General features: G+C 58.5%; 1 protein-coding gene across 5 annotated transcripts in view; it reads right to left on the minus strand.

Moving 5' to 3' along the window:
* Nucleotides 1–13,263: 13,263 nt before the first annotated feature.
* Nucleotides 13,264–17,364, minus strand: part of LAPTM5 (lysosomal protein transmembrane 5) — a 33,254-nt gene continuing 29,153 nt past the window's right edge. For all 5 annotated transcript variants that reach the window (XM_030323813.1, XM_030323810.1, XM_030323815.1 and 2 more), the window contains 2 exons: nt 15,905–15,997; nt 13,264–14,603 (listed from right to left, as the gene is read on the minus strand). In XM_030323813.1, coding sequence (XP_030179673.1) covers nt 14,514–14,603; nt 15,905–15,997 — 183 coding nt within the window. In that variant the 3' untranslated portion in view covers nt 13,264–14,513. The remainder of the gene's footprint in view (nt 14,604–15,904; nt 15,998–17,364) is intronic.

Here is a 17,364-nt window from a genome sequence, read left to right on the forward strand (position 1 = left end):
GCGCGGCCTTGGAGCCGTGGGCCCGCAGGGGGAACTCCTGCTTCACGGCGCTGGCGTAGTTGACCACGCCCACCCGGGTGGCGTTGGGCCCCACATCCAGCGACTCGATGACCTGGGACAAGAACACCTTCACCTTCTCGAACTCCACGGGCCTCACGCTGCGCGAGCTGTCCACCACAAACACCAGGTCGGCGGGCCGGGTCCGGCAGAGGTGCCCTGCGAGGGGGCAGGAGGGGGGAGGCAGAGGGCAGGGGGCCGAGGTCAGGGGCTACTTCGACCGAGACTCGAGGCCTTAGGCAGTGTAGACTGAACCTGGGCCAGCCTTCTGTCAGCGTGTGGACGGCCCCGGCAGGCCATTTGCCAAAGGCCCCACCGCTCAGCCCCGTGGGAAAGACAGAGGCTCAGATCTCGGCCCCGGGGAACTCACTTCCCCTGCCTGAGCTCAGTTTCCTCTGTACAATGAGTCTGTACAATGAGCTGACAATCCCCTCTTTACAGGATCCTTCGGGGGCCCAAGCAGGAGTGCGTTTAGGGCACGAAGGAGGTGTCCAGCGGGGAGCGAAGGAGAAGGCAGCCTTTAAATGGTTGCAAAATTTTTTAATGTTTATTTATATTTGAGAGAGAGAGAGAGAGAGAGAGAGAGAGAGAGAAACCGTGCACAAGTGGGGGAGGAGCGGAGAGAGAGGGAGACACAGAATCCGAAGCAGGCTCCAGGCTCTGAGCTGCCAGCACAGAGCTGGATGCGGGGCTCGAACCCACGAACCGTGAGATCATGACCTGAGCCGAAGTCAGATGTTCGACCGCCAGAGCCACCCAGGCGCCCCAAGAAGACAGACTTTAAGTCATGCTTCTCAGGTTTCAGCCCAAGGTGGCTGCTATAGCAAGGGGCCGGGGGCGGGGGAGGGGGGAGGGCACAGCCCCGGGGGGGGGGGGGCATGGGCAGCACAGTGCCCATGAGCTTGGCCTCTTTCATCTCAGCATCAAAGTCAGTCACTGAAGTGGACCCAGCTTCCCTCAGCCCCGGAACCTTCTGGCTGGTGTCCCTGGGCAGGGAATAGGGCAGGGTTTCCTCGTGGCCATCTTGGCAGCCTGACCAGGTGGGCTCCTGAGACCTATCCCCAGAGAGGCAGGTCTTCCCAGACACCCCAGGAGGCAGCAGCATGGCTGGAACGAGGCTGATCACAGTTCGAATCCCGGCTTAGCTGTTCCGCAGCCCTGAGCAGCTCACTACACCTTTAGGGGCCTTGTCCGGAGGGGAGGTGGGGGGAGAATAAGGCTCGCTGTTTAATGCTGTCACGGGCCTGGGCCTGCAGCTGGGCAAGGCTCGGTACAAAGGCCCTTCCCTCTGTGCCCCAGAACTGAGCAGAGCTGCTCCCCGGTGAGGGTGCAGGAAGGATCGAGAAAAAAAAGGTCTGCTGGGCCGTCCCAGCCCCCCAGCCACAACGCCCTAGGTATCAGAGTTCCTTGAGGTACCCTAGAAATGACGTTGCAGACTCTTCCTGGTCCCCACTAGTTAAGGCTACAGATGGGTAAACTGAGGCCCAGAGAGGGTGAGGGAATTAGCCGCACCCCAGAGTAGAGGATCAGGTGCCAGGAGGCTCTGGGGCTATCTCACTATGTGGTCTCAGACAGGTCCTCCCTTCTCCGGCCTCAGTTTCCCCACCTGTGCAGGACGAGTTAGGCGTTCCAGGATTCAGTGCCCAGGGCTAAAGCTCTGGGAATGGAACAGCAGGTAGGACCCCACCCCGAGACATGCTAGAAGGGGCTGGAGAAGGGAGCATGGAGCCCTGACCACCCCAGAGCGGCACTCAGTGGAGCTGTGGGCGCGGCCCCAGGCTCGGTGCGGCTCCAGACGTCAGCTGGCTCTCGGTGTAGCCTCTGTCCTCGGGGAGACTGGCCTTTGCACCATGCATGGTCCCTGAGGGCGGCCTGGGAGCTGAGACGCCCCAGCGAAGGCTCTCAGGCCACAGAGAGAGGTCCCGCTCGCGTCCCCCAACAGAGCCGACTGAGGGTCACCCCTGCCCTGACCCTTGTGAATGTCACCATTGCTGTCTGCTCCTGTGCCAGCCTCCGGCCACCCCTGCCTCCCTGCCCCCCCGACCCCAGCGCACCCTGGATCCCGTTGAACCTCTGCTCATCTCAGTGCCCAGCCGCCCCCCCAGGCTGTCGGCCAGTGTGGCCCAGCTCACAGGGACCCCCCTCACCTCTGGACTGGGGGGCGAGGCCCAGCGTGCACGGGGCCTGGAGCCACAGCAGGAGGCCACACAGCACGAGGCTGGTGCCCGAGATGGCCCTCATGGTTCTGGCAGCGAGGGCGGCAGCCGGCACAGTGGTGGGGGCCGCTGGGGTCCAGGTCTTATCAACCTCTCTGCCCAGCCTCCCAGCCAGGCGGCCCCCCACTGGCGTGGGGGTGGCTGCCCGGGCCCCTAGCCCCTTTGGGGGGCGGGGCCGGGGCTGAATGGAGGTGTGTGTGCCCAGAGAGGGAGGGAGACGCCTGGCCTGGGCTCAAGAGGCCCCTCCGACCACAAGGGCTCCTTTGCCTGCCTGCCGAAGGAACTAGAACGGCAGCTGGAACTCAGGAAATCTCGGGTGGGCGGAGGGCGGTTCCGCCACGGGGCCGGAGCCTGCACAGACCCAAAGCCGCCCCTCCAAGCCCGGGGAAGCCTGAGGCCCGGGCCCTGCCCTGCACCCTCACCCCCCGCCCCCGTCCTCTCACCTGCCCCCGCTTCCAGCACGCTTCCCCTGCACGCCTCGGCTGTCCCCTGCCTCTCCGCGCACTCCCTGCTCTGCAGGGACAACTGGCTTCTCAGAGCTCAGCTCCGGGCCTCTCCGGCAGGGTCATCCGCCCGGAACGCCCTTCCCTCCCATCCCTTCTCTGCCTAACAGAGTCTTTCCAGATCGTAGCTCAAACCGACACGCGTGTGCAAGGCCGGGAGAGGGAACGGTTACGAGCGCAGACCTGAAGCCAGATGCCCCCGGGGCTTGCCACCCGTGTGACCGTGGGCAGGTTGCTTCCCCTCTCTGTGCCTGCCTCCTAGGGTGGATGAGGGGAGCGGGGTCAGAGGAAGTGTCTCACGGGATTCCCTCGACAAGCCTACCATGACACCGATTTTGCAGAAGAGCCACAAGTGGAGAGACGAAGTGACTCGTCTCAAGTCGCACCGCTGAGGGGTATCATCACCAGGATAGGGCCCCAGGCCGGCGCTCTCAGCGCCGCCCCCCTCCCCACCCCCACCCCCGCTTGCTTGGGTGTAGCCTGGCGGAGGCATCACCTCTCCCCGACTCCTCGAGGGTTAGGACCCCCTCCCCGTGCTTCCCTACACTGCGTGTCTCACCCACGAGCTGGTGAGAGTCTGATTGGTTCATTCATCTCTGCATCCGGGCCCCGCCCGGGATCTGCGCTGAGAAGGCAAAAATAAGGGCTCGTACAGAAAGGAATATAACCAGGCATGGCCCCTGGCGCTGCAGAGAGAGGTCCCACTCACAGTCCCACCCTAGGAGGCAGGCACAGAGAGTGGTTGACGGGTTAGAGTAGGAAGAGCATAGGCTTGGCCAACTGACATTCTGTTACTGAACAGCTGTGTGACCTAGAGCCGGTAACTTAACCTCTCTGAGCCTCAGCTTGTTATGCAACGGGAATGGTAGTTCTTGGCTTGCCTGCCTCACTGGGACCACGTGAGGAAGCAGTGAGAAGACAGCAGTAGAGACGAGGGTCAAAGGCGTCTCATCTTTCCAGAGGATGGGATCATCGATATTTCAGACCCGTGTGCCTCGCTCTTCGTAAGTTATACCTCAGAAAGAAATGTAAAGACTTTTTTTTTTTTTAGGGGACACAACCAGGGCGCCTGGGTGGCCCAGTGGGTTGAGCATCTGACTCTTGATTTCAGCTCAGGTCATGATCTCACAGGTTCGTGAGTTCAAGCCCCACGCCGGGCTCTGCCCGTTTGGGATTCTCTCTCTCTCCCCCTCTCTCTCTTTCGGCCCCTCCCCTGCTCGCACTTTCTCCGTCTCTCAAAATAAATAAACAAAAACTTTAAACAACTAAAAAATAAAAGCGCCCCACCCAATGTTCGTGCAATCTTGACCAGTCACGGCGGACACGCTCTGTTATGTGTCTCTTTGTTCTCCAGACAGACCCGTGAGGTGAGCAGCTCCAAGAGCATCAGCCCATTTGTCAGACGAGGCAACTGAGGCCCGGAGGAGCCCGTGACTTGCCCGAAGCCACCCAGCCGGTTTAGGGACGGAGCCCAGCCTGGAACTGAGGCCTCTTGCCTCTTTGCCCCAGTTTTAGAGAACAAGGAAGCCAAAAGCATTTCCCTTTGCCGTTTCCCATTGACATTTCATTTATTCCTGACATTCATAGCCCTCCCCAGCCCCAAACACCCACTGAGGCTGCCGGTTCCTTTCCCCTCTCCCACTGTTAAGTGTGATCCTTTTCTGGAAAGACACTGCAGGGCATCGCGACCGCTCTGCTTCTCGCCTCCCCAATTTGGGTCTCAGCCGGCTCCCCCGCTGGCCGCCAGCGCCCTCCGAGAGGGGCGGGGGGGGGGGGCTTGCGCGTCACAGTCACTGCTGAACCGCAAGACCCGGCACGAGTCCGGAACAAGGGATCCCGTGAGCAAATGAAGAAGTGAATTAAAAGAAGAAACAGATGACGAACGGGCTCCATTTCCCTGTGAACCGACGAGGGTCGGAGTGGGGTCGGCGGTGGTGACCGTGGGGCGGGAGGGAGGGGGGCGCAGGGTGCTGCCCGTGACCTTGCTGGAGGTGCACGAGGGAAACGTGAGCGGCAGCCTCGTGGCTCGGGGTCCCCTCCCCGATGCACGGGGCTGTGGCCAGACTTCAGGGTACACAGCTCTCTTGGCCGGGGCGGCAGCTGGGCCCATGAAACAGCTCTTTCAGCTGCACGTCTGAATGGCCGTTCTGTGGACCCCTCGGAGGAACACAGGCACCTTTTCTGTGTCACCCCTCCGCTCATTAGCAGGGCCACAGAAACGCGCCACAGGTAAGTCTCCAGGAGCAGAGATAGGGTCCCCCCAAAAGGGGGCGGCTGTCACATGCCACGGCGGGAGCAAGGGCTTTGGGGGAGGAAGTTCAGCACATACGCCGAGGAAAGAAGATAAATATTTGTGTTTTCGGGATGTGAAGCCTTTTGTCCCCCAGGAATGAAAATCGGGAACGGCGTGTCCGGTACGAGCCAGAGGGGAAAAAAACGCTCGCGAGTCAGACAGGCAGCCGTGAAGGGCTCTCACTGTTCCCTCTCCTTGTTTTCACATACCTCAGGTTTCCAGAAACTTAAAGCCTCTAGTGTTTTATCCAAGGAAGCGTTTGCGATCAAGCGAGAGGCCCCCGGCAGGCGCGGCTGTGTACGAAGGGCACAGGACTCCCCTTCCCAGGACCCAAGACTCCGTTCTTTTCCTAAAGAGCAAATCCTGGTCCTTCACCACCATCCCCCCCCCCAACCATCCCAAACATCACAGTTTGGCCGGGTCCACGCGTACCTTTACTCTTGTTTGTTTACTCTGCCTCCTGAACTCCAAACCAGCCAACTCACTTTGTGAGCAACGTTCTCCCCCTCCGACACATCACAGCCGTGAAATCCCCGGCTCGAGGCCCAGCTGGCGAAGGTGTTCCGGTACGCCTTCAAATAAATTCGAAGCTAATTAAATTCAGCCCCTGCATCCGCGCGTGGCCAGAAGTTACCTTGGGTTCCGCCGGCCCTCGAAGTGCGAAACACCAGAATCACACCCAGCCGGGTGTGAGCCCCGGTTCCTTCACCCACCAGCTGCACTGACTTCAGGTGAATCCCTTCACTTTTTCGCTCTTCCGTGTCACGTCTGCAAAGCTGGGACCTCCGCGCCGACATCACAGGGTGGTTGGGAACGGCATGCGTGAACACCGCATCCGAGTTTATTTTTTACTTTTTCGTTTTCGTGTTGCCTTCTCGTATCAGCTAGGGTAAGCAGACTGACAAATGAAGCCTCAAGTGGCAGTGGCTTAACACGAGGGTGTGTTTCTCTCTCGTGACACGGTCCGGCGCTAGACAGGTGTCCCCCCTGCCCAGACTCCTCCCAAAGCCACCTTCATGTGACGATCCCACCGTTTCCAAGTCCTCTGTCTCTGGCCACAGGAATGAGGGCGAGACGGCGAGTGTCAGATAAGGAGTGCACATCACCGGCCTCTGCCTAGACGGCCAGGGGCAGGACGTGGGTGTTTAGTGGGCAGTGACACTCGGTCACCCTCCCCAAGGGCAAAAAAGCCTTCCGTTGGCCCTCTATCACTTCTAAAGGAAAAGTCACGCTTAAGCGAGTATTCAAGCCTCTTCACGATCTGGTTTTTGCCGCCTTTTCCAGGCCGTTCCGGTCTCCCTCCCTCCCCTGCTCCGTCCCCTCTCTTCTCCGCCCCAGAGCGAGTCACTCCCTCCTCCGTGTTCTCTAAGCATACTTTTTTCCCTCCTTGCAGCAGGGGCCGTGTCGGGTTTTACGCTTCCAAGGTAGGGCCCCTGCCTTTTGCACAAGCGCGTTATTCGTTATCCGAGTGTGTGCTCAGTAAACGGGGACTCGTTTTGCTTGGGGGGACACATAAAGCCTTGACTCTCGGGCTCTGAAGGAGACTCGAAGGTCATCCAGGGCGGTCTGTCCACCCTGGCCACCCATCAGAGCCAGCTGGAGAGGCTGTCAAAAATACAGAGCCCGCCGGAGTCAGATGCCCTCTCAAGGCCAGCGGGCCAGCCCACCCCCCTTTCCGTGGGGGATGGCTCCCACTGTCAGCCAGGCTGGGAGAAGGAATGAGCGTTTGGAGGAGAGGCTTCGGTCTAGCGCCGGAAGCCACAGCAGAGCCAGCTGGGACCCCTCAGGCCCTTGGGGTTCACCTACAGCCACGGGCAGTTCCCACGCACACGGACAGGGAGCGGGGCAGCCTGGGGATTTCACGTTCCCCAGGGCGGCCCTCAACCAGTGAGGGACAGGAGCTGAGGATAAATGGCTTCCCCACTCCCTGCTGGAAGGTTCTGACACGTGCTTCTCGCGGCTCCTCCGAGGGTCTCCAGCAGGATTGCGCCCCAACTGCCCGCAGAAGTGGCCCGTGTACCAGTGCACCTTTTACTGGCTTTCACCCCCTCCTGGCCTCCCCTCCCCTCTCATCGTGCTTCCTGGGGGCACACCCCCCCCCCAAGGAAACTACCTGCACCCACCCAAGTCCTTGTCTCAGGAGCTGCTTTGGGGAGAACTTGAAAACAAAGCCAATGCAAAGCCTTCCCGGGTGTGGAAGACCGAGACGAGGATGTGTTTGGGGGGCCCTCCTGGGGGTGAGGGGGAGAACAGACCTCTACAGCGTTTGGTTAAGATTTTTCAAAAGAAAACTACAGATTCCCAGGGTCCACCCCAGACCTGGTGAATCCATATCTCTAGTTCCGATGCAACTAAACCGCAGACTCATCCAACCTCCCGTAGGAAATGTGAATTCTCTCCCTGTCTCGGAAAGCTGCTGTCCAGCCCCTGGTAGAACACCTGTCGGGCAGGGAGTTTGCTTTCTTCCAGAAGTGTTCCATCCAGCTCCGGGAGTAAGCAGGTCTCCAAGTTCAATGACCTGAAGATCGCGGTCAGGGCCCCGCTGCGTCGATTGCTCCCTGATGAGAACAACCTCATTTCCTACAACGGCTTTGCGAAAACCCAGCCTGGTGCCAGCTCGTGCGGCTTTTCGATTTGTCTCTCTCCCTCCTAGAGATTTGAGCTCTGAATTTCAGATAACCCTCCAGCTGGCAGAGCAGCATATATTTTCTCCTCCATTTTCCAGAGTCCCTCACCTCTGTTCAAGCTGCCCGCAGCCCCTGCCCTGTGCCCCTCAGCCTCCAAACAGAGCCTCGGGAGGCCCCAGAAGACCACAAAAGATGTCCCAACAGCGGTCAGCTCCCCTGTTCCATCCTTCCATGTCAAAACCCTGGGTCTACACTGACCGCGACCTCAGCCCTTCAAGACTGTTGGTTCTGTTGCCACTTTGAAGTTGAAGGAGGAAAAGTAAAACGTCCTCCAGGTTCGGAAAGAGCGATACCTTCATTTTTCTCTTGCTGTGTACCAAGGTAGGGCAAGCGTGGTGGTTTAAAAGACTGCAAATGTATTACCTCACAGCTCCTGCAGGTCAAGGTCAGAAGTCTGGGCACCACGACACCGGGTGTCCCCTCACACGGCTGAAATCAGGATGTTGGCTGGGTCTCGTTCTTCGGGAGCTCAGGCCCCTCTTTCAAACTTACACAGTGGTTGGCAGAATTCGGTTCCTTGCGGCTGTCAGACCGAACCCCCTCCCTGACCCCCACCCTCTGGCTGGCTGTTAACCAGCGGCCACGCTCAGCAGCTTGTCATGGGGTCCTCTCCAAGGCCCACGCAGGCTTCAAATCCCTCCCATGCTGAGTCTCCTTTAAGGGGTCACCTGATTAGGGCAGGCTCACCCAATCTCCCTTTCTTCGCGTCTCCTGTGCCACGAAACATAATCTACTCACAGGGGTGACTATCCCATCCGTCTTGCAGGCTCCGCCTACGCTCAAGGAGACAGAGCTCCCCAGGGTCATAGGTCAGCGGAGGCCATCTCAGAATTCTGCCTACCTCAGGTGGTATATGTGTGCGTGGAATGAGGGAGGGCGGGAACGAGGGAGGAGGGCAAGAGATTGACAAGGAAACACAGCATCTTCAGCCTGCGGAAAGTTGTTCCAGGGTCAGTGTGGGAGGGGCTAGGTGCTAACTAACGTACCCAAGCTACAGCGCAGTGGTTAGTCTCGTAATTTGGTCTCCAGGCCCTTCCCTCCGTGGTGCCTTCCACGATGAAGGATGGTGGGAAAAGCACCCCCCCCCCAACCATGGAGCTTCATGGAAGATCTGGTTCTGTTCTTACTCGCATAGTGGCTGAGGGCAACGAGGAGTATTTGAGGGTCAAGGTGGTCCGCCTACAGCCTTCCCAAGGATGCCCAATGCCGGAAACATTTAAATCTTCCCTCTCCGCCCTCCCCAGAGACGCCTGACATCACCTCCCCAGGACAGAAGAGCCAGGAAGGTGACCAGTAGGATTCCTGGTGTGGTTTTTTTGTGTTTGGGTTTTTTTCCTCCCATCGCCCCATTCGAAATGTTTTAGAAAACCTTTGACTTTTCCCAAAGCCCTCTGTTAGGAACTCAGCTCCACCAACTGTAAAATTTCAACCACTTAGGGGCGCCTGGGTGGCTCAGTCGGTTGAGCATCCGACTCTTGATTTTAGCTCAGGTTATGATGCCAGGGTCGTCGGATCAAGCCCTGGGTTGGGTTCCTCACTGACCAGGGAGCCTGCTTGAGATTCTCTCTCTCTCTCTCTCTCTCTCTCTCTCTGCCCCTTCCCACCACCCCACCCCCCAAAAAATCAGCAACTTGGTCAAGGTCAAGGCTGAATGTAATCATGCCGTTGTTAAGTTGTGAGGCATTGCAGGTGAGACTCCTGGGCTGGAGCCACATGGCCACATGGACATGTGGTCCCATGTCCGGGTCTTTGCCCAGGCCGTCCCCCTGCCTGGGTCGGCCCCCTGGCACGTAGAGCAGACGAAGCTGCAAGGCCAGCATCCTGCCTGCCCAGCTGGGCCACTGAGGTTGACCAGATGGACTCTGTTTATTTAGGGCCCTGGCTCCCTTGTGCCGGCTGTTCTTTGCCAAGCCGGCTGCCTATCAGAACGCTCTTGGTGGCTAATTAGGCAGGCTTCCTCCCGGCGTGCCAGGAGACTAGAGTGTGAGCTCGGGCTCCCAGAGAGCCCATCCAGCAGGTAGCGGGCACACATCCAGAGTAGCTGCTCCTTACCCCCACGGGGCCGTGGGTGCCACCCAGAAGCACCCAAGGCGGGCCCACGGGTGGGTCATCCCCTTCCTTTAACCTGGCAACTGCTTTTCCTGACGCTTTTCATGGCAACCTGGGGGCATTCCCAGGGTGCCTGAGTGGCCATGAATCTGAGCTCCCCGAAAGTCTGAAGGGACCCCTCAAAGTGGAGAACTTGCCCTGTCAGCACAGGGCGAGGTTTCCCCGTCTGCAAAGTGGGTATGATCACCCCGACGCCCCGGGGCCGATGGGGCGCAGCTGGTGCCCGTCCTGGCCGTGGCCCCTTCGGGACACACCGCCGCAGGTGAGGCCTCTTGTGTGCCCATCAGGCCTTGCACATGCTGCCTTGGTCACACGCCCTACAAGCAGGCAGACAGGGTGGGAAGCTTCTATCTGAGGGCACATCCAGCGTGGCCACAGGTCAGCATTATGTCCCCCACTGTGTCCCCAAGGGAGCCTAAATGCAAACAGAGCTCAAAGCACCTTCTTCTGCTCCCCATCCCGCGTCCTCACCTCAAAGCCGGGCCCCACGATCTCAAATGCTCTCCAGACATGGGCACCAGCCTTGACCTTCCCTCTTCCTCTACATCCAAACCCTGGGGGTCCTGCCTCCCAAAATGTGTCTTGAATCTACCCAGCCCCGTGGCCACCGCCTGAGTGCATGCCCAAAGCCTGCCTCCTCTGGACCACGGCTGAGTCAGCCTGGGTCTGGGCCCTGCGCCCACAGTGGACCCCCATCCCCCACCACAAGCGGCGCCCTGAGCCAGGCCTGTCCCGAGTGCCAGGTGCACAACAGTGATTGCATGTCAACCCCTACCTTCAAGGGCCTGTCCCAGCCTCTAAAATCATACCCCTGATCCTCTCACCTTGTCGGGCAGACAAGATAAGCTAGCAAGGACCAGAGAGACGAGCTCAGACTCTGGCCAGGCCCGTCGGAGTCCAACCCCAGCCCTGCCCTCCACCCGAACGTGACTTTGGGCAAGTGATCTGTCTGCTCCGAGCCTCGGGACTAATCACCACACGACACCTGCCGCCCGGGGCCCATGGGAGAGTCGCAGATACGACCCTGAACTCCACTCAATTACAGGGGAACGTGCCCGCTACCCACGCAGTCCTGAGACACCGAAGTTCCTGCTCGGGGACCCGGATCTGATTTTGCCGACTCTCCTTCCCTCTGAGAGACAGCCTGTGCGGGCGGTCCTCACCTGCCCAGCCTGCCGGCAGCCCGCTCTTTCCTGGGGCTGGCTCCCTTCCGGGCGTCCAGCTCAAACAGGCCCCCGCAGTGGGTCCCAACTCAGCCCTGTCAAAGGACCCCTGTGTGAGCCTCAAACGGGCCATTGATAGGGCCGTAGTGAGCGCTGCCCAGTGGATGGTGCACTGGCTTGGCTTGGCCAGGCCACTCGACTTCCCCAAACCCAGCTATTTCCTGTTTCTCGGGCCAGCCTCCTCTCGGCCGCCTGGCCACAGGGCACAATCCCACCATACAGCCCAGCCTGCTTCTTGGCTTCAGGCCAGGAGGGATGGGAGGCAGGAGGATGTCGCTTCAGCCGGTCCTCCGGACACACGGCCACGGCCCCCTCTTGGTGTCCTCTTGATGAGGATACAAGGCTGGAGACAAGACCAATCCCCTTCCCCCTGAGAACTCTGTCCCCAGGGCTCATTTGATGGGTGCTTCTGGGAAGCTCCTTTCCAGGGATCGTCTCGAGAAGCAAGAGCTCACACATGCTGGGGCCTCAGACCTTCTTAATAGCCCCCAGCGTAGTAGAGAACAAAGGCGCGTGGTCCAATCTGTGGCTGCTTTGTGGCCTCGAGAAAGCCACCGGATGTCTCTGGACCTCCATTCCTTCGTGTGCGAACGGGAGCTTGCTACCCTCTGTCGGAGCCTGCGTTGTCAGTCCCTTGGGGATCCGACAAAGAGCAGGAAACACCACGAAGAGGGGCGCCCGCGTGGCTCAGTCGGTTGAGCGTCCGACGCTTGATTTGGGCCCAGGGCATGATCGCACAGTCGTGAGATCGAGCCCTGCATCGGGCATGGAGCCTGCTTCAGATTCTCCCTCTCTCTCTCTCTCTCTGCCTCCCTCTGCCCCTCCCCTGCTTGCACCAATGCACTCTCTGTCTCAAAAAAAAACCCACAAATAATAATAATAATAATATTTAAAAAACGAAGAAGTGTCCTGAGAAAAGCTGACACCTCCTTCATCAGCCTTCTTGTGGCTCCCTGCACCTGCTCTCATCCTTCCTAGAGCCCAAACCCGACCCCGCAACACCCCTGTCCAAACACTCCGGGGACTCCCTCGTCCCGGTATCAGCCCCCGCTCCTTGTGCAACATTCAAGGCTCGATCAGCACCGGTGACCAAGCCCAACTCAGGCTGCCCCAGGCTCTCTATTGACTTCACTCTCAGGCAGGCCCTCCGCAGCTCAGCCTCAGAGGATAAAGGCCAGAGGTAGAGAGAGAGAGAGACAGAGATCATTGAAAAATTTGATTCCTAGGTCCGACCATGCCCAAAGCCAGAAATCGCTGCACTTGTCGTTTATGTGAGCCAAGAAATATCACAACCACCTTTTTTTCTTTTCTTTTCTTAAGTTGGTTCGCTAAGGTTTCTGTTCCTTGCGACCATCTCCTTCCTGCAAATGCCCTTCTTGGCTAAAGTGAGCCAGGGTGGGCTTGCGGTCAAAGGACCCTAACGACTGCCAAGGGTCTTCACGATCCAGGCCCACGACCTGGCCAGGCCCCCCATCCCCACGTGCAGCCACACCAGCCCACCCACCCCTCCCCTCCCCACCTCTGCGGGGGCCCTCCACATCCTTCCCCTCTTTGTTTACTGCTGCCTGCCCGCCTTTCCAATCCCGCTGGGCGAGAGGTCCTCCAAGAAGCCTTCGCTGACTGTAGGGGTCTCTGGGACTCCCCCCATCGTGGTGTTGGCCGTGGGCTATTATAATCATCATGGATCTGTCTTCCCCCACCCCAGACTGTGGGTCACTGGAGGCAAGTCCGACCCATTGCGGTCACCCCCGGTTCTCAGCACAGGATCTAACTCCAAGTAGGCACTCTCCAGGTGAGTGGAGTTCACACCTTACCTGGGGAGACATCAGGGTACTTATGCGGTCCATGACTTGTGATCAGAAACAGTGCAGGGTCAAGCACTCCCAGCCCTTGTCTACACCACATTTTAACGAATCACATCGGGGGACCTGGGTGGCTCAGTCGGTTGAGCGTCGGACCTCGGCTCAGGTCATGATCTCACGGTTCATGAGTTCGAGCCCCACGCAGGGCTCGCTGTTATCAGCACGGAGCCTGCTTCGGATCCCCCGTCTGTCTCTCTCTCTCTCTCTCTCTGTCTCTCTCTCCCTCCCCCGCTTGTGCTCTCTCCCTCTCCCTCTCTCTCTCTCAAAAATAAATAAACATAAAAAAAAAAAAAAAAGAATCAGGTCAGCCAAAGAGAAGCGTGATGCTGCTTTATTGAAATTTCCTCCCCGTCACACACAAAGCAATTATCCAAGGGGCTGCTGGCAGGGAACCTCCTGCACAGCCCTCTGCCTCTGTATCCCCCTCTCAGACCCCAGAGAACGTGCCTCCATGGCCCTGTCTCCGCCTTGGGGTCAGCGTCCTCAGGAACCCCGGAAACAGGAAAAAGAGGGGGTGTTGGGACCAAAACCTTCCCTTCTGCCATCACCAACACGAGCGCCCGTGGCAGGGTCTGGGCCCACAAAGAGTCTGCCTGCCTAACCTGCGGATTCAGTCCAGCCAACGGACCCGCCTGGCGTCGGGGCTAAATTTCTGCTTAAGCACAAGCCTGGTGACGGACGGGCCAGCCTGCGGAATGGACTGGCAGTCGCTGTGTGACTATAGTGACCACGTGCGGCCAGCTGCTGGTGACGACAACTCTCCGGCAAAACCACTGTGTGTCGGGACGGTTCCGTGACGAGACGACCGTTATTTCCTGGAAGTAGCTGCTGGGTGACGTCTGGCAAGTGCCTGAATGTTCATTTGCGCTAACGATCGCTCAGCCGCCCAGAGGCGCCCAAGGGACCAGCGTGGGCGACCAGTTGCCGGGGGCGATTGCATGGCATAGTTTGGGGGCTAATTTGATTTTTGTCATTGTTATTGTTGAATGCTGTCCCTAGTTTAAAACTGACTGATGGGCGGCGGACCGTAATTGTTGAAACAAGCCGTCTGAAGAAATCGGACGGCTGTGCTTGGTGGAGGTGGGGGGGGGGGGGGGACCAAGAGGCGATGACTGGGCGGCATCGTTTGTTGTGTGAACGGACAACGGCCTGAAAGCCAACGCGATGGCTGTTGCTGTCTGGACAAACCACTTCCCTGCATGGGGAGGCGTATTTTGATTTGGCAGCCACGTGGTGAAAGCGGTCAAGTTGCAAGTTGTTTAACCAAACCCCCCGAACTTTGAATGACGAACAGGTGGGACAAGTGCTGGAGCTGGAAACGAGCCGAGGTTCGTTGGACTGAATTTCTGAGGGACTCGGGAGTCACTCCGCCGACAGCGTTGACCCAGTCGTGAGCATCTCCCAGGCCCCACGGGACAAGCAGGCCAGCGAGGGGGACACAAGCCGGTTTGTCCTGAAGTCAGCCGGGCGGCTCACCCCGGGGCCGCAGGGGCCACCAAAGCGAAGAAGCGGCTTGCGAGACAGCTCCGCCCCTCCCAGCACCAGGGCTGGGCCTGGCGGGCGTCACACCTCCGAGTAGGGGGGTGGTGCGGGGTCCCCGTCCGGGGTCTTGTATGGCAGAGACACGGCTTCCTCATAGGACGGCAGGACCGCCTGGGAGCGACAGAGAGATAAGGGCTGACGATTGGCCGGAAGGACCCAGGATGCCAACCTGGAGTCAAGGGGCTCCAACCCCCACCTCTGGCAGAATCGATGACGGTGACCAGCACCTTGCCCACCCAGGACCTTGGGTACTTACTATGCTTGACACTGCATGCACGAGACAGGGGCAGTGTCTATCCCTGTAGGGGACAGACTGGCCTCTGCCTGTTCAGCTTCAAACCCCCTTGTTCTGATAACCATGCACCATTTTCCCTGGGAAAACGTTCTCGGTCCACATGCTTTCAGAAGAGTTGGTCCCACCCCTCAGATCCAAGGACATGCGCCCTGGGTGCGGCCACGCAAAGTAGAATCTCCTCCCCCCTGGCTAGCATCATTGGTTTGGGGATAGGCTTGCGACCCAAGCTGGTCCATCAGGCGTGCTCCTGGGACTTTCTGCTGGGGTTGCTGAGAGGGTGGGATGTCAACCTAGGGATTTTGGCAGCCATTTTGCCACCACAAGGACAGGGCTACCTGAAAACGTAGCCAACACTGAGGAGAGGACAGTCCAGAGACGGAGAGAATGAGATCTCACCAGATGTCACAACTCAGCCAGCCTGAGCCAGACTTACACTGGACGCTCAAGTCCTGGGAGCCAATAAATTCCCTGTTATCACTTGAGTCAGACCGAGTTGATTTCTGCCATTGGCGACCAACAGACTCTTGGCTAATACAACCCCCGTTTTACAGAGGAGGAAAGTGGCACCAGACGTTTAAACCAGCTGCACTTTGCCCGTCACATCTCCAATCAGCTGCTTCTAAGACCGCCTCAGTCCTCTGCCTAGAAGGCCCCTTCCCCTTTCCCAGCTAACTTGCATCAACTGACAGTCTAAGACTTGGTCAAGTGTCACCTCTTCCAGGAAGTCTTCCCTGATACCCCAGATGAGACCAGGTACCTCCTCTATGCTCCCATTTCCCCCCCAACGCTACGCCCTGAGTTGCAATCAGATCTCTGAATCTGCATTCACTCTGGGCTATGCACTCCCCCAGCACAGGGTGGCGTCTTAAGTCCTCTCTGCACCCCAGGGTTGGATATAAGGCCACCAAAGAGTAAGAGGCAGAAAATATTGAATGCATGCATGAATGAGTAACATCCTAGACTATCAGGGCCAAAAGAGATCTTCCCATTTCTTCTGGTCCAATCATCTCACAGTGGAGAAACTGAACCCCAGGGAGGGAGAGAGGCTTGCCCCAAATGATACAAGGTATGGCAGGGCTGGGACATGACCCCCCACCCCTACCCTCACCAGGCTCACCTTCTGGAGCATCTTGGAGCCGCTCCTCTCCTCGGCTGAGTTCATGTACTTCATGAACTTGTAGCATCTCCACACGCACTTGAACATGTAGACCTGGAAAAAGGCCCGGGTCAGGCTACGCTTTGCCGGCCCTTCTTCTCGCTGACCCAGCACACCTGGGACAGATGCTGGGCACTCCCCGGGAAGCCCCAGCTCAGCCCAGAAGGTAGCAACCGGCCTCTGCTGCTCAGGCCCTTGTTCCGGTTGAGGGGTGCCTCACCGGCCAGCCCCAAGCGTTCCACACACTGTCCTTTTCACTGCCCCCACAGACCAAGCGCAGAAGGGGGCTCCTGGGGGCTTCTGGGTCCCCCTCCAGCCTCCCTGGCAACGGTCCTACAAATCATTCTTCTCCACCCCCCGAGCTGGGAAACTCCCCACCTCCTGAGACGACCCCGTCCTTCTTGAGACAGAGCCCGTGGTGGGAAACCTTTTCTCCCAAAGTGCTTAGGATATGTCAATCGTTAAAGCAGATTACAAAACAGCATCCTGTGTTTATAAAGGCAGAAAAAACTATATCTACAGATGTATACATCTGGCAGATGACGTCAGCAACGGTTTTCTCTTAGCAGTTGATGTAAGAAGGGGGGGGGTGGATTTTCCAAGGTGGGGAGTGAAGCCCCCAAGGGCCTGTTCAAGAAACAATAGCCAATAGGTCTCTCTCTGCCCCTAAACCACCCCCCAAGGAAGGAGAGTGGGTCCCGTCTCAGGAAGCTCTCTTGTTTTACGGAACCCCACGATGAGGACTTAGAGGTCGCAGGAATAAATAAAATGAATTATAAAAGAACGAAGTAGGAGGGGCCTGGGGAAACCAAGCAGGTGGAGGGTGGCCAGTGAGGCAGCGTGTGGGACGCAGAGAGAGCTCCCACCCAAGGGGGTAAAGAAGAGGAGGGGAGATGGGGGGGGCAGGGCTGTGTGGTGGCCTTGATGTATGACGTCAACCCCCGCGCTGGTTCCCCCAAGCCTTCCGGGAAGTTCTCGCTGCACCTCACTAAAGCCCTTGTGCTGGGTTCGCCCTTAGAGGGAAGGTTCGAAGGAGTGAAGTTCCATTTCCAGGCTGGCATTAGGTGACCCCAGAGATTGCTCGGGGCCTCCAACTGAAGGAGACAGTGACGTCCGGTGACAGCCACCCACACGGAAAGACGGGAAGGAAATGCACCCAGATATCCGGACGTGGTCCCCGGGCGGTGGTGGGTGGTGAGTTGACTGCCTCCTTTCTGCTCATCTTGTCACAGTCAGAAAAGAACCCTCTTTAAAGCCCCTTCTTCTGCCGAGTCGACATCAGCCTCCCCGCGGCTTTGGGACACGGGTTCCAGCGCTGGCCTCTGGAATCCCCATGAGGGTCCTTCGGGTATTTGAAGACAGGGATCATGTCTCCCTTGACTCATCTCTCTTCTCAGCTGAATTGCCCTGGTCTCCCTGAC

This window comes from Lynx canadensis, chromosome C1 (genome assembly GCF_007474595.2).
Source record: "Lynx canadensis isolate LIC74 chromosome C1, mLynCan4.pri.v2, whole genome shotgun sequence".
Lineage (NCBI taxonomy): Eukaryota > Metazoa > Chordata > Mammalia > Carnivora > Felidae > Lynx > Lynx canadensis.